This window comes from Excalfactoria chinensis, chromosome 14 (genome assembly GCF_039878825.1).
Source record: "Excalfactoria chinensis isolate bCotChi1 chromosome 14, bCotChi1.hap2, whole genome shotgun sequence".
Lineage (NCBI taxonomy): Eukaryota > Metazoa > Chordata > Aves > Galliformes > Phasianidae > Excalfactoria > Excalfactoria chinensis.
The window spans coordinates 4,645,346-4,671,724 of NC_092838.1; the positions used below are offsets into that span (position 1 = coordinate 4,645,346).

Here is a 26,379-nt window from a genome sequence, read left to right on the forward strand (position 1 = left end):
CGGGCGGCAGGGAGCGAGCGGGCCGCGGCTCGCCTCGAGGCCGGGCGGGAAGCGGAGCGTTCCGAGGTGGACGCTTCCGGGGGGAGGCGCGCCCGCCGAGCCGTAGGTGGGGCGGACTCTTCCGGCGGCGAGGATGGCGGCGGAGAACCACTGCGATTTCCCGGTCGCCCCGATCGGCGGCCTCGGCCTGGGAGGCCCGGGCGGGCCCTGCCGCCGGTGCAGCTCGGCGCCGCCCCCCGGGGCCGTGCCGGGCAAGTGGGTGCGGCTGAACGTGGGGGGCACCTGCTTCCTGACCACCCGGCAGACGCTCTGCAGGGACCCCAAGTCCTTCCTCTTCCGTCTCTGCCAGGCCGACCCCGACCTGGACTCGGACAAGGTGAGAGAGCGGCTCCGTGGGCGCTCCGAGCCCCCCGCGGCGGTCGGGGCCTGTGCCGAGGAGCTGCCGGCGCTGCGGGAACGGCGGGCGGGGGCAGCTCCTAAAGGGCAGCTCCTAAAGGGCAGCGTTCAGCGAGTCCGAGCGGCTTCGAGGAAGTTTAATTCTCGGGGCGGCGGGGGCTGATGGCTCGTGAGCTCCGCGGGTTCTCGAATAGCGCGGCTGCCTTATAAACATCGCAGAAGGAGCGCCGGATCGTTTGTGCGTTCATTTCCATGTCGACGCTGACCAGGTTTAGCTGTAACGCTTCCATGGAGCGTCTTCTTGCACCGGTAGCGTTCTGTTTCTGCACTGTCATCGTTCTCCAGTACTATCTGAAGAACCAAATCGAAATGGCCTTATTTTCCTCGAATTGTTCTGTTCATAGGAGAGCTCGGGTTGGAGGGGATCTCACAGCCCCACCCTGGCTGTGTGCCGGCTGCCCCACAGCTCGGGCTGCTCAGGGCTCCTCCGTGGCCTCGGTCCCCTCCGAGATTGGGGTGCTTACAGCTTTGGGCAGTGCCCGGCACCTCTGGGTGAAGGATTTCCTCCTCACGTCTGACATCAATCACCCCTCTTTTAGTTTAAAGGAAAACTCTCTGAACCTGGAATTCAGCGAGTGGGAAAAATAACCTTTCTTCTCCAGGCGTAACGTTCTGTGTTTTGGAAATTGGTCAAATAAAGTGTTTCGTGGGCTGTACAGACTGGGAATGGGGTGATGCTGAGTATCCCTGCACTCCTTTGGACTCACGGTTAGTAGGGAAAGCTCTGCTGATGAGGTTTGGTGTATTTGGGTGTAAAGCGTTCACATGAAGTGCTGGATCAGGTGTGGGAGTGTGATGGGCAAAAGGTGACTCCCAGGATTGGGCATTTGATATCAAACCTTTTGTTCTGCTGGTGGGTCTCTTTTTGTCACACCGAACAAAGAATGTTTAAATGCTTGAGAAAATGCAGAGCAGGCTCTGAATAGCATTTCAGAGCTAAAGGAAAATACCTTCCAGTGTGGTGCTGTGAGGAGTGATTTTGTGTTTTCTTTGTTTAGTTTTGGGAGGCTTAGCTTAAACTGACCTCAATAAAGGAGGAGTTGCAGCTGGCTGGCTGATAGCTCAGAAGCTGCTTTCGCTTGGGAGATGGGGAAGCTTTCTTCTGAGGTTTCTTAAATAAAAAATAAGGCGTACTTAATAATTCAGGTGCCTTAATTACACTAACCTTTTCCAGTTGATCCACTGCAAACAAAAAAGAAGAAGAAGAAAGGCTGTTTGCCTTCTCTTCGTGTCTTCAGAGGGATGATAGGTGCATTTGTAGATCGATTGCTTCAGTTCCATTTAAAGCATTTGGCTTCCTTCATTTCATCCACTGCTGCAATCAGGCATCTTCCGCAAGCATTATCACCAAAGCGCTGATATCTCAATAGATGTTTGGAGATGATCATCCAAACCTTCTGTCTGTGCAGTGCTTACATATTGCAGGTCTTTCAGTGAGGTGTGAATCCATGCGAGGGCCCTTCAGCTGCTTGGTGTGAAATGGGGACGGACCCACAGTGGAACTGTAATGTAAGATGAGAATACGGCATTAAGGTGCACTTTCCATACCGAAGTAACTAAGCCTGTTTCATGCGGAGCTTGTTCAGTGCATCTTGTATTTAAGGCTAAATCTTAGTGGGGTTTTTAGTTGAAATCATTGCGGAAACAATCATCATTAAGAACTGATTGTGCAGGCTGTAGGTGTAGGGGAAGTTGTTTGGAAGAACCTGTATTGGGGAAAGTGGTCTTATTCAGAGTTGTGTTCTCAGGGCTTTTGAGTCCAGTTGTCTTCAACTGGATGTACCTAAAGCCACGTATTTAGTGATTAAGCTTTCACTGCAGTCTTTTCAGCGCACTTGTCAGGTTTGTGCCCCGTTGTCTTGAACATCTGCTCTGTTGTCACTGATTTTCACTTCATCCATTCAGAGTCTGTTTTCTGCTAAACCCACAATGACGATGAGTGCAGAAGGCTTTAGAGTCCCTAAGGTTACTTAACCAAGTAGTGCCCATCTTCCAAGGGTTTGGTTCAGAACCTGCCTTTGGATTCTTTGCCCTCTCTCAGCAACAGCCCAATCCAGGCAGTTCCCTTGTCTTTCCCCTTGAATGAGGACAGATATTGCAGGCATCTCACCCGTCTGTGAGCACACTGTCCTGATGCAATAGCAGACCTACAGATTGTCTCTGATTGAGGAGTGGGATGTCAAATGTTTTAAACTAATGAGCACAGATATTTCATGGGAATCCTTGTTATCCGTGTTATTGTCCCGGGCTCTTGTTCTTCTCCTTTGCCACATCATTAGCAATGGAAATCCAATTGTCCTGGATCTGTTTTACTTTTTGGAGTCCCACTGTGAGTTGTAGCCTGATACTAAGACAGTAATTTTTCTTACTCACATACTAAAGATTGTGAACAATTACAGCTATGCAGTGCGATTTTGCACTCGTAAAACAGCAGTTCCTTCACAGTTCCTAGTGCAGCTCATAATGTCCTCTTAACATTTTGAGCGCCAGACCTGATCTTTGACCTGGGATTCCCTGGGTTTGGTCCTGTTGTGTTTTCTTCCTGAAGATCACAAAGGCTTTAAACCCCTTATTCTGAACTTCAGAAACGTCAGCATAGGAGAATGTGAATGTGGGCTTGTCTGTAGGCTGGTGGCTGTTACACCCATCCTGGACAGACTTGTCAGTGCCTCCAGATGGGAATGCAGGGAGAGGTGGGGCAGGGAGAAGCCAAAGTGGTGAGCCGGCAAGGCAGTAATCAAAACTGAGAGCCCGCTGTTAGAAGGAACTATGAGAGCTGCAGCTTTAGGAGTACATCACGCTATCTGCTGTGTGAGGAGTTTGTCTGGGGTGCACTTTGGTAACTTTAGAGGAGGAGACCATAAGAAATGCTCATCCCCAATGAGAATGGATCTTTAAGCAAAACCACAAACGAGTAGTCAAGGTGCTTCTGCCTAAACTCATAAGGCGTATGGCATACATCAGCCATGTTGCTGCAGTGAGTAGTTACACGTTAACTCTACGAGTTTACTAGAAATAAGAATAGAAAACTGAAATAGTCCGTAGATTATACTTCATCCAAGCCAGCTGCATACCCAGGGGCTGATTGCCTCTATCATAGTTTGCACACCAACGTTTTTGTTTGTTATTTAACTACATGCATCATAACAACTCCTTCATTTTTACTGAAAAGGCTCTGGGAAAGGCAGCGTGTTTGCCTCCCAACCACCTGCAGGTTCTAAGGTGGAGCAAGGCTTGGCAGCCTGCAGGCTGCTGGTGGGTGTGCTCCTGGTTGCTGCAGAGGGAAGACTGACCTCTGTGCTCTCTGTGGAGAAACTGATGTTGAAAGAAATCAGTTCCGTGATTTCATGTTGTTCCTCTCACTTTGTGTCTCAAGGTGTGATAAGCGTCATTGTATTTAAGACTGTTTGAGATTCATCTCAGCAAATGAGTGAATGGTAGTGTTCATACCTAGTGTTCATAATAGGATTTGGTTTCAGAAGTGTTTACATTCTGGTTTGTTGGTGAACATGTTTGTATGGTAAGTTTTACAGCTTGGCTTTCCAGTATACTACTTTATCTTTTATAAACTCTTTTATCATTCATTAAACTTCTCCCTAAGTGAGAATATTGTCAACCTTTCCTAAAAAGATTTTGGCAACTGTATTCGTGCTTGATGTTTAAAACCTTTCTCTAGTTAAGAATAATAGTACTGAGATAGACAGTGAAGGAAGCACTGGATGTTTTAGATGAACCAGTATCTTCTTGGCAGCACATTCTTAGCTGTCAGCACTAAATAATCAGTGCAAGAAAAGCTTCTTAATTATAGTCATTATTCTAAGATATAGTTAAGATGAACTTTATTTTGCCAGTATCTTTCTGGTTAGTCAGTTCGGTGAGCATGTTGTGATATTAGTGTAGTTTGGGTTAGTACTGCCCATCAACAGTTTTTCAATGTTTTAGGTCACGTAGTTAGAGAAGAGAGATGTTCAGGGCATCCAGATGAAGATCTAAATACCACAGGAGGGTAGGGGAGGCAGCTGTTCCTAAATCCTGCCTTAGTGCCAAATATAGTTGTGTTTCTGTGCATATTCCTGCCATCAGCAGAAATTCTGCTCTCTTGGTGTATGTAAATGATGCCAGTGTTTTAGATAAACACGTTGGAGCTCAAAGTGTTGAGCGAAGGGTTTGATCCTGTGGTTTCCGACAGTGTTCATTCGGGAAAAGTGTTTGAGACGTCATCAGCCTCATTTTGACCTCAGTGGAGGTACTGAGCCGGGCATGGATTCCTAATGATTCAATTTGTGCATTCATGCAATTGTTGGGAGCAATGTTAAATGGGGTTAGAGATCGTTTTATTTAAATTATACAATATCCTCACTTAGTTCCTCTCAAGTAACGGTGCTTTCTTGTGGGGAATTGGTTGGTAATATATATAATTTAATTCACGCTGTGTTCTGGCCTTTCTACTGACCCTGATGAGACAAGTACATCCTTCCAGAAAGAAATCCATGTGCCTGAAAATAAATCCACATTTGTTTCCAGTGAGACAATTTAAGGACATTTAAGAACCATTAAGTAGAGAAGAGGTTTTAGGTGTGATCACTACAATGTATTTGTAGGATATCATAGAATTGCAGGGGGCGGAAGGGACCCCAAGAGATCACTGAGTCCAACTGCCCTGCTAAGGCAGGTTCCCTACAGTAGGTTGCACTGGTAGGCATCCAGCTGGGTCATGAATATCTCCATAGAAGGAGACTGCCAACCCCTCTTGGAAGCCTGTTCCAGTGCTCCATCATCCTTACCATAAAGAAGTTCTTCTGCATGTTAGTGTGGTTCAGTTGTTTACTTTTTAGGCCATTACTCCTTGTACTATCACTGTGCACCACCAAGAAGAGCCCCCATTTGCCTCCCACCTCCCTTTAGATATCTATCAACATTTTTCAGCTATATATATATATATTGAAGGAAAAAATAGCTACTAAAGGACTAATATTTACAGTGATCTGTTGACAAAAAGGGCCAGCATATCTGTTATCTTTTATCAAGCTCCTTCATTTTAGACATCGGGCTGTTGAAGTACATCAATACTGCATTGCTCACAACTGTTCACACAAACTGAATTATAAAGGAAACAAAAGTTTTATTCCTTTTGATTCTTTGTCAAAGGTATCAGCTGTGCAGGAAATGCTCCTGAGCACTTTACAAGATCCAGTGTTCAATTCACTGAGCTGAGCATCAGTTGGAGGTTGTTGTCTGCCTTTGTCTGCATGAAGGAGGCAGGAGCTGCATTTTCAGCATACCTTTTTTATTGTTTTTTAGAAGCTGCACATACAACACTTAGTTGGTAGGTGGCAGTTCTCAGTACCCTGTCAGTATTTGTGCCTCTGAGCTAAGGCAGAAACAAAAGATTTTAGATCAAAATGTTGACGAAAAAAGATAGCTGGTATTTGAACCTCTCTGTAAGGCAGCCTTTGTTCTGATACTTCAGGATTCCCACCAAAATGATACTTCCTGTGTTGTTTTAAACCTTAGTTTTCAGCGTTCACCCATGGCACCAATGCTCTGATGTTTTTATAACTGGTAACAAGGGGTGGGGGCAATTGGTCATCCAGAAGAAGTTGTCTGTTACACAGCTTGAGTTGATTAACCGATCAGGTATATTTACAACTACATTGCTGAATTTCATTTAATGTCTAAAACAAAGCTGGTTTGAAGTGTTACGGCTATGTCTGAGTACCTGCTTGCTATTCAGATACCAAGCTGAGTATTAGCTTGCAATTCCTGCTTGGGCATTCAAATCGTTGTGCTTTTTTAGCTGTCTTGTTTCTTTCTTTCTTTCTTTGTTTCTAAAATAGGATGAAACAGGTGCCTATTTAATAGACAGAGACCCGACCTACTTTGGGCCAGTGCTGAACTATCTCAGACATGGGAAGCTGGTTATTAACAAGGACCTAGCTGAGGAAGGTAGGATGTTACTAAATCTCTTGATCTCTTGTCATTTTGTTGTTATTTTTACTGCTTTGAAAGTCAACAAAAATAACTTACAAGTAGATGATGAATGTTAGTGCAGCATTTCAATCTGTTGCAGACAAAGCTGATTGGTATTGTACAATTACAGTATGCTGTTGTTAGAGCTTTTTGAGTGATTCCTGGTGTCACAGTTTCCATCCTCAGAAACTCAGCCTAGAAATATGAAGGGAGATGCTTCTTATCATATAATCATGTATCTTTCCTGTATGACTCTGAAATAGTTTTTATTCTTCTTCAAGCAAATGAATACCACCTGTCAAATGAGTTTTAGAAGATGTAAATTCCTCTACCAATCCTAGAGGAAAATGAATTGTTTTCTGTAGCTGTGTAGAAGATGATATTAAGAACTGGTTGGTGGTTTTGACCTAGAGCATTTGGTTACACAGTCTTTTCAAACAATGTTCTCATTCTAGGTGTACTGGAAGAGGCTGAATTCTACAATATCACATCACTAATAAAACTGGTAAAGGACAAAATAAGAGAAAGAGACAGCAAAATCTCACAGGTAAGGCTGTTTATCAGTGTGCTTTTTGTTGTTTGTTTGATATCACGTAAAGGGTGGTTCTGTTTCTTTATTTTTTTCCTTTAACTGCTCATTCTCCCAGTAAGATGCTGGGTGTCTGTCCCCCTTATTGGCCAAATTGGAGCCATTAGCATCTGAAGACTAATATTCTAAGTCTTTAATAGCTGTTAGTATATTTACAACAGCCAGAGGGTTCTGGTTCTTGTTCAAAAACTAAAAAGCATTCAACTGTTAAAAAAATGTCTAGTAGTGGTAGAATGTAATTATCAAAATATGCTTGGAAATAGTTGTTTGAGAAAAAAACTCAGTTTTTTCATGTATATTTACATACTTTGACTGTGGTGATATTGTCTAAATATGCTGTAGCTGCATGTTTACACAGCATACATATAAATGTTATTTAGTTCTCAACTTAAACTTTTTGTTGCAAAGTTACCTTCTTCGTTTGTGGTACTCTGTAGTTGTAAAGATCTTGCCAAATCATCCATGAGTGTTTCTTCATAAAAGTGAATACGACATTGAAATGATTGGGTAAAGAAAAGATTTGTTCTCTGCCTTCCCTGATGATGTCTTCATGGAGACATTACAGATTTCTTATTACCCAACTTCTGTTGAAGCTGGGCCATGTGATACTCAAGTTTGTCTCACAGCATTTCCTACATGGTTTCACCTGACGTGATCCCACTTATTCATTGTTCTGGAGAGCAAAGTTTGGCAGGGGAGTTGTTTTTGAGTAAGGTAAGACATTCCTTATAAGCAGAATATCAGCCTTGATTTTAAATGGCATGGTTTGCTACACATGAAACAATGGAGAAAGCTCGACTATTTATGGACTATTAAAACTTTTACGTTGAAACATTCATGAAGCACCAAGTGTGCTACAAGCTGATTCTGAACAGATGAGAGTTCAACCAGACCCCAAACTGTTGATTTCTAAATCTAAAGAATAAGTGTGAAAACTCACAAAGACAGTGAATTCCATGCTGTATTAAGCATCTGATATTTCTTTCTAAAGGTGCCAGTCAAACACGTGTACAGGGTGCTGCAGTGCCAGGAAGAGGAACTCACTCAAATGGTCTCCACAATGTCTGATGGTTGGAAATTTGAACAGGTAACAGAAATATATAAGATGTAATTACAGAGTCTTCTGAAAGTTTAGTTATGTGAAAGAGAAGTAGAAAGTCAATTATATGCATCTTTTTAAGTGCACTCACTATCAGAAATTGGATTGATAAAAAGATGCCCAGTTAAATTGAAGTTTTGTGTTTATATTCTTATTTGTAAGACAGAAATGCTCTCTAACAGTGAAATGGATCTGGCTTTCAGTAAAAACATGTACATAAGGTTTGAAATGTAACTCTTTGGCATCTGCACAGCAACATTTGGATGGTGAATAAAGTGAAAAAAAAAGATGAAAAAGTTTTTAGAAATGGTAGATCAGATATAAAGAGTTCTTGGTAGAAGAGATGGGCTTGGGAGATAAATGTTTCTCAGATCCAAACAGTGGTTCATCAGATAAAAGGCTGATAAACCTCTGCAGCTGTGAGGCTGGATAGGTGGGAGCTACTTGTTTTCCTTCTTTGCTTTGCATAGAAGTAGCATTGTGTGTACGCTGAAGAATACAATGTAAAATGAAAAGGTTTTTACGTTACTTGAGATAATCCCTGTGAATAAACTGAGTAGATGGTCTCTTCAATGTTCACTTTCCTGAACTACCAGAATATCTAAACTGTGCCTGAACAATGACTGTGGTGTGAGACACAGGTGCTCAGTCACCATGTTTTTCAATGTCTGGTGCCAACTGTAGGAGATTGGAACAAACAAACTTTTTATCCCGTGCAGTCTCCTCTGAATTACACAACAAAAGAGCGTTTTAAGACTGTAGTGCACAAACCTAAAAAAAGAATGTTTTGATTGTGTTCTATAACATGTGCAAGTCTCTTATATCACAGAGAAAGCCATTATCAAATAAACTAAACCAGCACAGAGAAAGCTTCTTCAGTTCTCCAGCTCAAGTATTGGAAGATCCATTTGAATCAGTGAAAAAAGCTTTTACTAACTAAATCCATGGGACTAGTTTTTGACCAGTGCATTGATAATGCTATTTAGATATTCTTCTTTGTCACAGGAAACCGTCTTTCACTAAAAAACAGATATTCTTACAACAGATTAATTGCTGCTACGTCTTTTAGCTGTCTTAAAATCCTATGTTCTTTGGGAATACTGTATTTTGAAATATTGTTTTAGCAGTGCAGCTGCAGAATGGACCATTATAATTTCTTTCAGAATTTACATTTTGAGAAAATTCTAGTGGTTTTCTTGAACATTACATCCTTGTTTCATCCAGCTTTCTTCCTACTTTGCTTCTCCCCCACATTGCTCTCTCTCAGACACGTAGTTTGAAGAAGACAGTCACAATAGCTGTACGCTCCCTTATTATTCAGTTTCTCCTTACTTCAGACCATGCCATTCTCTCCTTTGGTTCCATTGCAGACCTGCTTTTAGTGGACATCTTTCACTTAAAACGTGATTGCAATACTTTGTATAGTGCCAGCAGTTATATTATTAAGATTTGAAGACACTGTAACATTTCTTTCTTTTTTTTTTCTAAATAAATATCTGTTGCTCAACAGCATGCTTCCTTTGGAAGCACTCTTTGGGATGGCACCTGCCACGCTCCATAGGTATCATTCATGGAAGTGAGATCATCAGCTTTCTCGAAGGAAAAATGCCTGAGTGTTGAGACTCCTTGTGTTCTGCACATGATGTAATGTGTTTTAGTGGTTGATACTGATAAAGAATATTTTTTCCCTTAACATTTAAAAATTTCCTCTTAAAATACCGTTAGATGTGATAATTAAATAGGAGTGGAAAGTGTTAAACTTCTGGTGCACTTATGAGGATGCACCCATGCACTTTTCCAAGGAATATAAATGAGCAGTGCTAGAAATCTGCAATGATATATCAGCCGAATTCCAAAAACAACCCCTGGTAATTGTGCTGCCCCACTTTGGTGATTTGTGGTGTGTTAGTCTGTAGATTATTTTTAGCTTCCAGCATTACATCTTCAGGCAATCAAAAAACAAACACTTTGGCATTACTGCATAATGAGAAACTTCAGGCCGTACAGAACTACCGCTTACAAAGGCAGCAGCAGCATCAGTCATGTAAACTTTAATATTTAATGTAGCCTGAGTCTGTCACCAAAATGCCATCGTCAATAGGTTCACTGTAGGAAAAATACAGTATTTATCTGCTGCCTTCAAAGGTATTCACAGAGCATAAGAGGATAAAAATAAACTTACTGTTCATAAATGTTCTAATCAGTGGTGATCTTCTGCTTGCTGTGAATGGGCAGTTAGTCGCTAGTTCCTCACGCTCAATTGGGTGCTCTCGTCTTTCTCAAATGCCCTTCACTTTGAATTAAATGGGTTAGGAATTGCCATGTATTAAGATAAAATAATTTTTGTAATGAATTGTGAAATTGTGCAGAGATTGCTACAAACTTGTGAATTTTCAGACATCTGACAGCTGCAAGCACAGTTCACAGTAGTGACTTTAATGAGAAAAAGACAATTTTTTACATGATAGTTCTTTGTTGTTCAGCTCTTCTGAAGCCATTTTGAAATGCTCAACTTTTTTAATGTTTCCCCTCTAGTTGACTTTGTGTTTCCTTAGCTGTATTTTGTTTAACAGCTCCTGTACGAGATGAAGCCCTTTCATTCCCAGGCTGGGTATATCACTTTACATAACACCTTCCAGTATTACATCTGTGTTACTTTCTGCATTTGGAATGAATGGCAGGAAAATAATGCTCTCACTTTCATAATATGCCAAACTTTGCTTTGGTTTTTTGGTACAGTTGGTTACACCACAATGATATGAGGGGTTTTCTGGTTTCTGATCAGTAACTCTTTTAACTTCCCATGAAATTATGGATGGCTTTGTGACTGCTTCCATTACTTTTTAGTAAGTTAAAACTAAAATTGCAGCCTGTTCTAGGGACAAGTAAATGTTACCTACACATTTGAGTTCATCTGTTATTTGTATGATTTGGATAATGGTATGTGCTGCAGCTTTACAAAGGTTTCTTTTTGTGTTTTGCTCTGATTGGTTATTTCAGCTTGTCAGTATAGGTTCCCAGTATGGCTGTGGCCGGGCCCAGCAGTCAGAGTATCTGCTGATAGTGTCACGGGAAGTGAAAGGGGAAGAGAGATGCTTCCAGAAATGCTGCAGTGAGGTGTGTCACGCTGTTCCTTTTGCCCTCACACCGATATGCTTGGCCTTCTTGCGTTTCTGCTGCTTTCAAATAATTCCACTTTATTCCTGGGTGTCCAACACATAGCAGTTTGTATGTGTTTGTGACTGGCTTTTATTTATATTCACAGTCTTTCATTGCACATTATCAATGTTCATATTGGGTTTTTTTGTTTGTTTGTTTTTGGTGGTTTGTTTTTTTTTTTTTTGTTTGTTTTAAACAAATGTTTATTCAGACTTCAGTTTAAATGAAGGTTTTTCTTAAGAATTCTTATCTTCTCAATAGGTAACTTTTTTCCCTCAAATCTTCCTCCAAAGTTAACTGCTTTTGACCTGTACTTGTTAGGTAAAAGTTGTGCAAATCAAAATCGGGAGCCTTGTAAATAGAGCTTTGAGTTTGCTGATTTCAGACAGGGACATACTTTTGTATGTTAATCATTCTTCCAAGCCAACTATATTTCATCTGCATAATAATGAGTTACCTTTTGAGTTCCGAGTCTTCTATTTGTGGTAACTCCAAACGTGACTGGTTATTAGGTGGATAAAATATATTCAAACTGGAACAACAAATAACATACATTGTCAGAAGTAATAAACATGGAGAGACCAACAAAACCAGTGGTTTGTTTTAAAGCTTGTGTTGGGAAGGAGGAATATCTTGGGACTTCTTGGGTTTGGTGTGATTTTTTCTTTCTTTTCTTTCTTTTTTTTTTTCCCCTTGGGAAAGCTTTTTGAGAACCTAATGAATAGCGACAGTGTCTCATTTACTTTTTAGGCTGTCTCATCCTTCCCTCCCCCCTTATTCTCAGGTCACTGCTTTTTTAATCACTGTGCTACTTCCCAGTGTTCCGGAGTTGATTTGTTTTGCTGGCCAGTAGCACTGGAGGCAGATCCCAGCTCTCTACATAGCTATGCTTTGTTTCAGAGTGTTATGTGAATTGATTTGAGGACCTGGCGTTCTACAGAATTTTTCATCAGTGGAATACTTGGAGTACTTTTTCTGTTCCTTGATATATGTATATATGTATATGGTTAGTCAGTCTAAAAGATTAGCATAACATCATAAGATAATAAGGCTGTGAAATGAGTTATGAGCAGGACCTTGCCTATTACATGGTCACTTGGCCTTGCAGTTTTTTATTACAGTCCTGGAGTGCTGCCTGGGTATATTCAGGAATCTACTTATAAGGTGTCAAGCAATGTCTGTTTCTTAGAGTTGCACAGGTAACTTTTGGAATGCGGAATTAATGCATTAGGTTTGCAGGCTTTCCAGAACTGAGTAGGAAATATGATGTATTGCTAAGGATATGTAGAGTGTAGGCAGCATGACATTATTCACATGTTCATGCTGTGGAGAGCTCAAAGTAAAAATTAGGTATTAGTTGAAGGCATAAGGAACTGTTTGTAAGAGTATAGCAAACTGGAGTTTTGAAGCACTTGTCTTTAATATTGCAAAACAAACTTTGTCTTGAAATGCACCAGCTATTTAATAATGGCAAAAAAACATTTAGATCTATTGCACTGAACAACTTCAATATTGTCTATCTATCTAATGAGCAGTCAGTCTGCCACATCTCCATAAGAGACTTACGTGTAAAAGGTCATCTAATTTGAATTATGAAGCATTAATGAGAATATAAGTAGCTATCAACTGAGGAACTGTCAGCCTAGTTGAATCAGGACTGAAGATTTGGGTGATGTTTGCATCTTTTATCATGTCTGACAGAGGGATTGTTTATTACTGTTGTGTGTCAATAAGTAGTAACTTTTTCTTCTGATAGGATCATTTCAGCTGTTGTCATAGCTTATCTGATATTTGTGTCATTTTGCTAGAAGAAAAATTCACTACATGCTGATGAAGTCGTATACTTAAATAGTATTCTTCACATTTCTCTTCATAATAAGTTAATTGTTTATGGATTTATTTAAACATGTACCCAGCTTTTTGAATGTGTTCTGATCTGCAAGCAACTTGAACATACTATTTAAGATTCAACAATAATTGAAGTAGTTGCCCTGCTTGTATTATGTAATACTTAATTGATACATAATGCATGGACCAAACTATACCATTTCAACAGGCTTAGACCCAACTCAAAAGCTTTTCTTTCCTAAAGATCTGTACATGATTTTTTTTTGCTGATAAGAACAAGGATCAACAAATCATATCTATGAAGAAGGTTTGAGTTATCGTTCCAGCTTTTCAGTGTACTTTCTTTAGGCCATTTTGGGCAACTAGGCAACTTTAGGGACTTTATGATTCTCTCTCACAAAACTATACTATGGTGCAGACAGAGGAGTGTGACTTAACCTTTCCAGATAAATGGTGCCCTTGGATTCTAATGAGGGCATATTGGTGCTTCTAAAGAGGCTTGGAGTTTCTTACTTCATTAAATGCTTTAATGAAAAAGTGTCTTGATCACACTATTTTTTTATCAGCCTGTGTTCATTTCTGACCACGTATGTATCTGTCAGAAGTAAGCATAGGACTCAAGGGAGAGAAGGAGAGGAAGGACTTCAGGTGGTAACACCCAAACCGTGTAGGTAAAGTAAGTTTAGTTAGAGAGTACTGAATTTTGATGACCAGTTCTGTACTGCTCAGATCTTTTACAACACTGGTGGTCAGACTGCTACGAGGTTATCAAATACCAGGGTGTTTCTGAGTCTTGTGCATACTCTGATTACGTGGCAGTTCAACTTACCTGCAGTTCTGCTTGAAATGGGAAGGAAAATGGCTTTCAGCTCTCCTTCCTTTTCCCTCCTTTAAAAGAGAGGCCTTGAAAAGAGCCTTGCTGTAGCTCTTAGTGGAACACAGAAGGAGTAGAAGCCAAGCCTGGTAGAAGGGGACATACAGCTGATATTAGGCATGCTGTAATACCATCAGAGTCTGAAAACTTTGTTATTGCCTGGGCCTCGCAAGTTGTTTCATTCTGCAGAGATGCTGTCTGATGCTCTTCTGGATACTGGCTTTGTCTTGTGGATGCTCTTGCTTGGCTGTCTTACCAGAGTGCTGGAACAGCTAAATATCTATTTCCTCTCTCTCCTTAAAATTACAATTAGGCTTTATTTTCTCCTGACGTGGAAGCTGCTTTTAACCATGGTCTGCCTTTCACTTTTGTTAGGGGAATCATGCCTTAAGCGTGCCTTAAGTTCAGTCTTACTCTCTGTGGTGCCCTGCCAGACTGATGGAGATACATTTGTTTTTAGACAAATAACCACAGTTTTTCAAATGTTGTTCATCTAAAAAAGAAAAAAACAAGTCAAGCCTTTTCTGTGGAGCTGTTACTGGGATGATTTAATGATATAATGGAGTCTGAGGAATAGGGTAGCCTTATTACATGTCTGTGGTGGTTTGGCAGGTTGATGTAGTATAGTTTTGGTAATGGTATTCACATACAGTGTTTCTGAAATAGTTTGATTTTTAGGTGCTTGATCTGTGTAAGTAATTATAGCACCATACATTACCTTGTCATGGCTTTGAAATAAATCTTTTTGAAAAAATGAATCAGCTTCATCAGAATTGATTCTGGCTGGGAAAGGCAGGCTGTGTAAAGCTTTGAGTATTAGGCAGGTGTACTGTGTGTAAGGTAAGACAAGGCATATGAAACATTATATGTATGTTCGAGAGGCATCTGGATGAGGAGATACAAGATGTGGTTTGGTGGCTTGTGGTAGCAGTGGTGATGGGAGAATGGTTGGACTGGATGATCTTGTAGGTCCTTTCCAACCTTGTGATTCTATGATTCTTATGCCATTTGATAAACATATTGTATATGAGGTAATACAGATGTTTAGCATATCCTTCATTCTCAGTAAATTGTAATTTATCATTCAATATCAAAACTTGCAGAAGCTTATAAATCATTTCATTATACACTGCTTCCACCTTCCTTGCAGCAGTGCACATGTATTTCAGACGTTAATCGTAGTGTCCCAACATGCTGTATCTTTCTGTTTTCCAATCAGGGACAAATTTTGATGCTGTCCACTCAGATGTTTTAGTAGAAGTGCTGTTGTTCTATAAGTGAAGGGGTAGTTATCCTTCCTGGCTGAAGTGCTTCCTGCATGCAGCCTTTTATGTGCTAAATTGTGCCAGTTAAGACACAATATACAAATTTTTAAAAATTAACTTTGGAGGATGGGAAGGTTTCCATTAAATAAGAGGAACAGGGAACGGGCTGCTCTTCCTCTGGCCTGACTCTGTAGCCTTTTGTTTGACAATAAAATCATAATTGTAAGCCATTAATTCTGTAAATGTTTAAAAAGAAAAGCTATGTTTATCTTACCATCAGAGTGTCAGTGTATTTGTCAACATCAAAATGTATTTGCATTGAAATGGAGACTTATGCTTCAGGCACAGCCATCAGTGTGAATAGTGAGGAGTGCGAAGTTGTGGGGTTTGTTTTACATAGAAATGCAAGTGATTCTTTCTTTCTTTCGTCTTTCAGCTGGTCAGTATCGGTTCTTCCTATAACTATGGCAATGAAGACCAGGCTGAATTTCTGTGTGTTGTCTCAAAGGAATTGCATAACACTCCCTATGGCACAACCAGTGAACCCAGTGAAAAAGCAAAGGTAAGTTACTATATATTGGAGAAAAGAGATGGTGTCAGCATAGCATAGGCTTTGCAGAGTAATGCAAGGCATACCTTTCTTATGGGCCATTCTTTACTTAACTTTTTTTCCCTCCTTCAAGGAAGTAGTAGTTCCCTTTTCATCGTACAAGAGAGTGTAAATGGCACAGTCAGCAGTATCTGTTACACCACATAGCTTCTTTCAATGGAATATCTGTACTGTTCCTGATGCCTGTCCTGTTTTTTGAGTACTGACAGATATTTGCTGTTTACAGATGAGAATCTGCTTTTTTTTTTTCTTATGCATTTGAATAATTCCTTATTCTTTCAGCGTCTCAGTTGAAAAATGTTCTTCTTGCTTGAGTTCAACTGAAGAAATCTTACAATCAAGAATGGGAATTTTAATGTGGCATCTCTGAGTAATGGTGCATTACGTTAAAAAATGAAGATAGTTGATAGTTTATTATTTACGTGTTTCCCTCCAGCTCTCCTTCCTTTTTATGATTAGTTGTATAAAAAGATTGCAGTGGACACAATATCCAGGCATTTTCATCCATTGTCTTTCAGAGTTTGTACAAAGGTAAAATGTAAAGGTGCAACTGAACGTAAGAAGGCAGATGAGTTATTTATGGACGTGTGTTATTCTGTGCTTATTGGACTGTTTTTATCATGGTGCAGTTGCTTTGTAAGAGAAAATGACTATGGATAAACAGAGTACTTCTGTAGTTGGCTTGAAAGCTTTTCATGTGGTGTGTTTAAATGGGAGATGGTAAAACATCACTGATTGCTTTTTCAAGAATCACCTTTAAGTAAATAAATCTTGAAATGATGCTGAAAAGCAATCTGGATCTTTGGCATTGTGACCCCAAATAGGCTGAACCTCTCTACTTTCTGTGCTGTGTAACTTTGTTTTGCTGCTAAATATATGGAGATGTTTTTGCAAATTACATTTTAAAAGTATATATTTAGTGAAATTATTGATCTCTATTATTTTGTCTCTGTTGAGATAAAACTTCCAAAGAGGGATTAACATAATCGAGTTCTGCTTTTGTCAGAATGCTTCAGGAAAACTAAGAGTCGGCAAGGAGGAGTGTGGCAATAGTTTAGGGCTGGGATATGTGCCTGGAATGAAAAGTGGAATTCTTGAACCTGATGTACATCTTCCTAAGAATTTGTGGTACGTACTCAGGGAACTTCAGAAGTTGCCAGAGTTGCATCGCACCCTTCACATAGTAGAAAATATCATCAATCTAAACTGTCAACACCCGAATAGATAAACTTGTTCAGGGCACAGAACAACTGCTGTACAATAAGTAGCTCCGAGAGATGCTAAATCTTAGACTTCTCTGTTTAAATACTTCTTGGTTGTAATTTCAGAGATGAGAACAGAGTTGAATAATCTTTTTTATTTATTTTTATGCTATATATCTTACAGCTGGATGTTTTATCGGGGCTTGAGGGGAGGAATTCCTTTTTGGTTGGGAGGTTTCTGACTGTGTTGTTGAGAAATTTGGACTGGTCCTTGGGAGCTGTTGTCTCAGTAGCTCCCTGCTTAGCCAGCTTTAAACTTCCAGTCTGTGGTCTGTTCAGTAGTGTCTGAGTTGGTCCTTGGGAAGTCCATATGATTGAAATTAGGATACCCAGTGATATATACAGAGTGAGGTGATCACATCCTGAGGCTGACTTTTACAAACTATGAGAAAGTCTTCCTAACTAAAGCAAAAAAGCACCAGTACGTAATGTCTTGTGACACGCACTTTGATTTTAATTAACAGTAGTGAACTTTCAAAATAGAAAAAGCACACCCAATACTCTGTGTAATCCAGTGTCACCTCATCCCTTCGTAGAGATGTTTGATGGAAAACGACTTGCATAGATAGGTAGGAACAGAAAAACATTAGCAATTAAAATCTTGAAACGTGATTTCACCACTCTCACCATGAGCGATCTATGCAGACTTTACTATCTCTCAAACCTGTATTCCACTTAACTACATGTTGGTGAACCTCCAGCATGTATAAAGCAAAATGCATTGTTTTGTTGATGTAATGTATAGGAAGATAATTGAAAATGTGCTGTGCTGTAAAGCGCTAGTGGTTAGTAAGTGCAAAAAGGGTCAGTCCTGTAGTGTATATTTTCCACAGAGGAGTAATTTTAGCATGATCCTGCCATTGGCATTTTTAAGGAAAAAATTGCCTGGTCAAATTGCAGTAAAAAACAAAAATGACCAACAAAACTATGTAACAGGTAGCAAGATGCCCATCTTGGGGTGTACTTAAGCACCTGCTTTTCTTAGTTCTGTCAGCAGTTGATTCTTTTGCATCCTTCTAGTATGGCTGATAGAGGGAATATAACCCCATTTGGAACAGTGACATAAATTGTTTCAGTGGTCTTTACAGGTAGCTATGACACTACTGGAAGATAGCCTGTGTTCCCACAATTACTTTGCTCTTTCAGTTGATAATATCTATAATGTCCAAAGCCTCTACAACATCTATAACATCTACATCCAAAATTTGATTTTCAAGTGCTAACCTTCCCCGTCTATGGGGAAGCTAAGGTATCAACTTTAGATTATTTAAATTTTCTATGTACTTAAGATCCCTGTTATTATATTGCGTGGCACTATTGACTTCTGTCTGCTGACTTCAGGACATTTGGGAGAGGACATTTTCATGAAATCCATAGTGTTCCTGCTTGAAATTGTCTGCTGACTTCTTAAGAAGAGTGGGGGTCCCAAATAAAAGTAGATTAGTGCCATTATCCGATGCTTCAAGTCTAAGTGGACTGTACTTTGTTGCAGCTCTGACTCACTTGCAATCTTTTCTTTTCCTTTCCTTTCTCTATATTTGCTGCATGCTGCATGCCACTCAGAGTGAAGATGAAGAAACGGATTACGATATGAATGACTCAGATTAAGTGTAAATGTCACGGTGAGCACTGGCTGCCGTAGGATTTTACCCAGATGCTTTTCTGCCCCACCAATTCCTGTCCCCAGTAGTGCTATCCTTTGGCTGGTCCTAGTGGTGTATTTGTTTGTGATTATAGTTGTGGCCTGGTTAGCAGAAGCAGAATACCTGTTCTGTATGTTGGCTCTTTGACAAAACAATGAATGTGGCTGTTAACAGCTGTAGTATGATGATATCCTTTAAAGGTATGCTAAGAGAAGTGCCTCATGTAGATCATATGGGAAAATGCTCTAGGGCCAAAATTGGTTTTGACATCTTTTCTGTCAATTACTTTGTATGTGTAGGAGCATCTGATATAAATCTGCAGACTAAGTTTACAGGGAACACCTGATCTGGAAGTATGTTCACAGACTTAACTGAAGTACAGCATAGTCAAAATATCTGGTAATTTTGAAACTTATTGTTTTTGAATCAAGACTTAGCAAATACAAACAGATGATGTGATCTTAATGTACTGTTATCTTTGTCACACACAGAGGGATTAGTTCCTTTCCACTGTAATTTGATGTCTTGCTGAAGATAGAGGTGCTTAACAAGACACTGCTGGAACAACATAGAAGTTGCACAAAAGTGTTTCTGAAATGTTGCTTTTCACAGAGGAGGAGGAAGCTACGTTACAGCAAGTTGTAACTAGATGATCTATAAGGTCTCTTCCAACCCAAATCAGTCTCTGCCTGTGATTATTATCTTACCTGATGCTGACAGGAACTGCTGCTGAGGTGGGCTTGGCAAAAGATCTTATTCTTACAAAATGGCTGCAAGGAATGGATCAAATATGAAGCTTTGTTGAAAGAAAATAAATTGGTCTTTTGATGGAACGGAATGCTGGATTCTTAAGCTACCCAGGAGACAGAAAGTCTCTTAAGATGCTATTCCATCTGCAGCAGATCCTTTCTGAGTGGGAGGAAATGGGTCTTGCGTTCTACTTATCTCAGAAGCTGTCACATTCAGGCCCTTAGAAACTGAGTTTATTCAGCATTGCTGAGATCACCAGGAGGAAAAACAGAGCAGAAGCATGAAAAGCAGGAAAATTCTGAACACATGAGATTTGAAGAGTAAGGACAAAGGAGCATTATCAGTGCAAGTTTAGCTAATAGATCACGTTCTTGCATGAAAACTTTCTGCTCCATATATACCCCTCAGTCCTAGCTGCCAGCAGTTGTGGCAGATATTCTAAGTCATTTTCCAATGTTAGTCGCCTCTACTGTTGTTGAGGTGTCTTCTCTCAGCGTTCTTGCCCAGATAGCCATCATCTCATCGACATCTTATTTTCAGCAGAAAAGGAAATTCAAATTGCAGAACGGAGTCAGTCATCCTTTGAGCAATTAGTAAGTAAGCCCAATTTTGGTAGAATTCTTGATAATTGAAATTCAAATTCAGTTCACATTTCTTTCCTTCTTTGGACAAAATCACTGTGCCGTGACTATAGAAGATCCTCCTTCACCCAGCTGCTAAACAGAGGTGGATGGAACACCTCTCTCTTGAGAGCCTGCTGATCAGAAATCACTTTCTCTTGAATAAAAATAGGGGTTACCAGAAAAGCGTGAAGCAAAGCACATTAAAATATTGCCTGATCTGATGGAATTTTCTACTTGATGTTGGATTTATTGTCTCAACAAAGTGTGCCAGGTTGAACAGCCAGATCTGGCTTAGCTTTATCTTACTGTATGTGTTCTTGAAGTTCACAGAAAGTAGTTCTAACTCCAATATATGTTAGAGTATTTTTTAAGGAAAGAATAGGGTCAAATGTTGTATTTTAGATGGGACATTAATGTACTCACAAAGTGAGTAGATACAGTAGTGTTTTCTAACTGCAATGGTGTTTGTTTCAGCCATGTTTTTGGCCTCACTGGCTAGAATTGCTGCATGAGACTGTTACACACTGTGTGGGCTTCTTAGCTACAATCCACTGTGGATCCACTTAAGGAAAGAGATTAAATAATAAGCATATATCCAATTAACTCCTGATGTATTTCCCCAGCTTGCAGTTAGCTTCTATTTTATTTTTTAATTTTTTTGGCTTTAAGCCTACATACAGGACACTGCATCACATAGGTATCAGTGACTTTTATTTTCTCTGTCTAATTCCATTTGAATGTCTTTGTAGTAGCTACAGAGCAGTTTTCAAGGCCTGTCTCTTCCTTGCAGAACACACTTGTATCTTTCCTACAGTTCAGTGTGAAATGCTTTTTGTTTAGTACACACAGTAAATTCTTCCTCCTGAAGTAGGCTGTGTTTGCACTAAAACATAGCAAAGTCCATCAGAAGCATCTTCCTGTATGGAAATGTATCGAAGATCCTGCATTGTCATCTGTTTTCCTAATGAAATAATACTGTCTGACTTGGAAATGAAACAGAATCTTGTAATAACCACAAAGTAAGACACTGCATGGATTTCAGTGAGCGAGTGGTAAAGTGGAGTTAAAGAAATTAATTTGTTTTTTAATTGTGAAGTGAACATCAAACTGTCTCTGAACGAGTGGTGGTGGGGCCTTTCTGAACTCCAGTCCTAAAAGAAAAGTCCCCATGGAGTTGTGCAAAGCAGAACAAGACCCTGCTTGACTGGGGAACTGGACTTAGATGATCATTTAGGGTTTCTTCAGACTCAAACGATTCTATGATTCTATGACTGTAGTCACTGTGAAAAAGACATATTGGGCTTGATGACTGATAGAGGCTGGTTTGTTCAATTCTCAACATTCAAACAACATTTAAAAGAAACCAAATACCTGGACTCTTTCATCTGAAACAATGCATGGAATTGGCATGCTGTGTTAAGTGGTTGCCAGTTTTTACCCAACAGGCACAAAGATTGTGTGAGCTGTCAGATTCTGTGAATTGTTCGGGGTGGAATGTGTTTCTCAGTTATTGGCATGATATTTGTTATAATACGGCATTAAACTCAAACCATCATAGAAAGAAATTGTATATCAAAGACGGCCATGCTGTTTCCCATGCTGTGCCTTTGCTTTCTTTCAGCATTTGAAATCAAGAGCCATTCCCAGTACTTAGAAAACAGACAAGAATTAAGAGAAAAGGGAGATCGTTAGAGATAGTTTAACTTCTGGATGAATGCTCTTATTTGTGCTCAGTACATTTGAAGCTTTATTTAGTAGGTTTTTTTTTACCTCAGTCATGACTGGTTCTATCTTTGCTTGAAGGCTCCCATGTGGAACTAGGCAGCCTCAGAGCTGACCTGGTTACTCCTGTTTGCCACTCAGGTTAGAGTAGCACTGTGAGAAATGTTCTTGCCTGGAATCAATATTAAGATTTGTATCCTTCCTTCACTGGAGGTGCTGAAGAGAATCAAAATAGAAAAGGAAAAAAAGACTTCAGCCCCTGTATTTAATATGCACCTTTTAAAGTGAATATTAAACAAACCAACTGCTTTTAGGAAAAAAATAATCATTTTAATCTCACTTCTGTAGTAACAACTGGAATTTGTGAGAAATACATTCCTGCTCATGAGGTCAAAAGCTGCAGTGCTTCTCAGTTCCTTGTCTTGGCTCATTCGGAGGATCACAATGGACAAAGTAATGTGTGAGATTGCAGTGTGCCACCTCCTGTCTATACAAAAGCAGTTTTCCTGTGGCCTAGAATGCTTACCCAACTTGTGAGAAATTGCAGAAGCAAACAATGTAAAAATATATTAAAATTGTTGTCATAAAGTAGGATTTATTTTCCTATAGCTGGTCAATCCAACTGGTGAGCTTTGTATTTCTGAGCAGCATAGTAAGCATCTATGAAGAAATCTAGTTGGTGACATGTAGTTCATGCAAAATATCAAGTCTGGGCATCTGTTTCAAATGTAGATTCGATTCTTGCCAACTTGTACCTTTAGTCTTTGGAAGCTGTCTGCATCATCTCACTCACTCTGTCATTAGTACACACTTTGAATTGCTAATTCATGTTTTCAGAGGATGCAGCTTGCAGCTGAAACTTTCAAGAGTTAAGGACATTTTTCGATAGTGGGAAAAAATTAAGATTGCATCCTCATTTTCAATGAAGTATCTGAGTTCATTTACCGTGCAGCACCTAAGTCAATTTAGAACAATGGTGAGACTCCCAACCTTTAAGCTTTGGCTATATAAATTAGACTCTGTTACTAGCAGCGATGTACATGTGTTTTCACATTGACAGTAAATATGGTATGTATTAATCTTCCTTTTTTTTTTTTTCAGTCTTAAAGCACAGGCTTCAGGAAGGTCCTTGAACCAGCTTAAGAAATCGATGTCAGTTATTTGTAGTAGTCATTATGTTGTTCTTTGTCCTCCATTCTTGAGGAATGTCGCTGCGTGCATTTTCATTTATAGAATTTTTATTTGCCTCTTTCAGATTTTGCAAGAACGAGGATCCAGGATGTGAAGACAGTATTGGAGGGTGAAGTTTTTTCTTGTTTATTCCAAGATGCAGTGAGTTGTCACATTGAAGAGGCTTGGCTGCAAAAGAAAAAAAAAAAAATCTGATTTAGACAATTTTCTGTTGATCTGGGTTCAACCATTTTTGCCTATAAGCTGGTGTCAACTGGCTTAACGCATTGTAAGATTACTTAATGGGAATAGATGGTGTGGGAGTGTGTTTTAAGTTTTGGTTGTAGTGCATGGTTGTACTCTCTTATGGGCTATCCAACACTGGCCATCTGAAAAGAAATAACCACGCACTCATATTTTCCTCTGAGACATGTAGCACTTAATGCTTGGTGCTGGATGACCCAATGTTGATCAGTTAGCAGAGATTTTCCTACTAATAATTGTAAACATTTAAAAGACAATGCAATTGGTGCTACACACACACACACACACACACACGTTACAGCCCACAAATGAAAATATTTGGGCCTATATTGTTTCAGAATCAGTGACAGCATCAGTGACAGCCCCAGCTGACTGTCTCACACTGCACATTCCTTATGGCACTGCAACATACTCTATTAGGTAAGAACAGCCTAGGAGATCAACTGAAACTAGCACGTCAAAAGTTACACAACAAAGGTTTTCTTCAAAGGAAGGTTTGTATATATTGACTGGGTTTATAGCGTACGTTCATACCCAAAGGGAAGACTATACTCAGAGAAAATGGCCTTCATCTGAGTCACTCTTGATGTTCCTTCTGACAAAACAGTCTCCTCCTGTAAAAGTCGCGCTCCAGTCTTAGACAGATGTTTGGAAGGGGAATTGAAATTCACTTATGATGAACAACAGAAAATTTTATTTCTTTTGAGATGTTAGTATTCATATTTGTGCTTGTACTTCTAAAATTCCTGTAAGTATTGATAACAGTGGATTATGGTAGAGATTTTTCAGGAACTGGAGGTTATAGAAGTTGGGCTGGCTGGTCCTCGATCCCTGTCTCAGTGACTGGGATAAAAATCAACCTTGAGCATGAACACGAGCTTGTGCAATTGAAAATCTTCTTGAAATATTGAAAAAGCAGACATTCAAGATAACCATAATCAATCTTTCTGTACTGTTGCATCTATGCAGTTAAAGAACACTTTGAATACATCTGGTTCAGCTTGATTGGTTTGTGTCCTGGATGAAGGCTAATACACAAGACTGGAGCTTTTTAGTACACTATGTTTTGAGAAAAATCTTTCACGTCTTTAAAACACTTAATGATATTGACAGTATAAAACTCAGCTTCATTGACACATGTAGCTGAAAGCAGTGGGAGTTTCGAAGAGTTATAAAGTCACTTTGAATTCTAAATGCATTTGTTTTAATTCTCAGTAACTTCAGGATTTATGCGTGTACTCTAGGTAATCCTTTACATGAATGCCTGATTATCAAGCACCTAAGGCCTACCCTTTTTTTTTCTAAAAAAAAAAAAGAACAAAAACAACCAAAAAAGAGTTAATATACATTGATAGAAGTTTGGCAGAATTTGTAAAAAAAACAAAAACAAAAAAATTTCTACTAAGCTGGTTAAACAATGAGCTAAACGTTTTGTCCATGCATCTAATGCTTGAAAGGGTTTGTAATGCATTTTGCCACTTGGACGTGGTCTGCACTGAAAGCTGCTGGCCCCTCCACAACAACACATACAATGTTTGTCTTTTTTAAAGATGTTCAAACTGAATTGAATTTACTAAAAATGTAATTGTGTAGGGGAAAATGTTTATACTTTTATACTTTTTTAGGCACCCATATTTTATCAGCTTAAATTTAGCACCCAAGGTTCCCCTAAATAGTAACAGATTATCTTGTGTATCTGAAAATAAGCCTAAATATTGTCTGTGTTATCTACATATTAAAGCATTTCCTCTGCTGCAGTAGTCACTGTGTTTTTAAACAGCATGACTCCACCATATTCTCTGAGCTCCCCAGCTCATGGAATTGCAGCCGACCAGGTTTTCTTGATGAGCTTTACAGAGCAATGTGGCATTGGCGCACGTGTATTCTAATGCCCAAAATATCTGCAGAATAATCCTTCTAAATCTGCACTTCCATTGTCTCTTATTTAACCCTCAAAAGACAGAGTATTTTATTTCACGAGGTGAGATCTTCAAGAACGGCAGCAGCAAAGCATAAGTAACAAACTGAGCCAGTCGAACAAACTCAAGAGTACGGAAAAGGGTTGTTTTTTTTTTTTTTTCCCAAGTATGTTTTTTCACTGGATTTTTTTTTCAGTTTTAAAACATGCTTTTATGTTGAGATTACCTGCTCTCCAGTTTACATTCTATCCCTGTTGTAGCAAATTTGGGGAAAGTGGTGGTTAATCATTTTGCACTTTGTTTCCAATACCTCATGGAGATTTTAAGCAAAAAAAAAAATAAAAAAAAAAAAAAGAAGAAGAAGGCAGGTACCTTGTAAATTATTTTCTATGTGCTATTGCTTGAAAACACCTGAACTGCCTACTTTCCTGTTCTTGCTGTTGATTTTTTTTGTGAACATCTGAGGCTTTCAGATAGATGGAAGTGCAATCATGCGCCTTTTTCAAGGCATTACGAATCAATCCCTAAAGAAGGTTTTTATTTGACTCTTGTAATTTCAAATACAGATAGCTACAGTAGGGGACTTTTTTTTTTTTGCATTGGAGTCCAATCTACATCACGTTTTTCATACTTTAACATGTTGTGGGATGAGGTAATGTTCGGACGTCATTTAAACTGGCGTCCTTTGTTTCTTTTCTGTCTTTTGGGGCGTATTCACTTAAGCCAGCTGTTCATGACTATGTAAAACTGATGCTGAGGTTGTATTTGAAAAGCTGCTTTGAAAAAAAAAAAGCATGAGGTGAGCTCTGGATTTTTCCAGCTTCTCTCTCTTTACATTAAAACAGTATTCCAGCAGTTAAAGTTAGGATTTAGGGTTTTGAGCATGGAGAAATTGATGAAGGAAGAAAGTAGGAAGGGAGAGGTATGAAACATATACAGTTAGTTAAGGTAACCTCTCATGAAATTTAAGTTCTGTGGAAGATTTAGCTTCCCACACTTCCACTCTATGAATATTCAGGGCGATGGTTTGCTGTGTTGCTCATGGAGAGGGAGGTCACTTCAGTAGATCATAGTGGATTTTTAGAGGCGTTTCTCAGAGACTTTCATTGCATGATGGACTTCTTGTTGTAGAACCAAGAAGTCCGTACTTACTATA

The 26,379-nt window shown here is 39.5% G+C and overlaps 1 protein-coding gene across 2 annotated transcripts; it reads left to right on the top strand.

The window, feature by feature from the left end:
• Window positions 1-25,551, top strand: KCTD5 (potassium channel tetramerization domain containing 5). 2 transcript variants are annotated; one of them, XM_072349105.1, is made up of 7 exons: window positions 1-376; window positions 6,294-6,402; window positions 6,882-6,973; window positions 8,007-8,102; window positions 11,115-11,231; window positions 15,697-15,822; window positions 23,126-25,551. In XM_072349105.1, exons 1-7 carry the CDS (start codon window positions 134-136, stop codon window positions 23,153-23,155), a joined length of 813 nt encoding a protein of 270 aa, XP_072205206.1. In that variant the 5' UTR covers window positions 1-133; the 3' UTR covers window positions 23,156-25,551. The 2 variants fall into 2 exon arrangements, with proteins under 2 accessions (XP_072205206.1, XP_072205207.1); XM_072349106.1 differs by lacking the exon at window positions 11,115-11,231.
• Window positions 25,552-26,379: the final 828 nt, after the last annotated feature.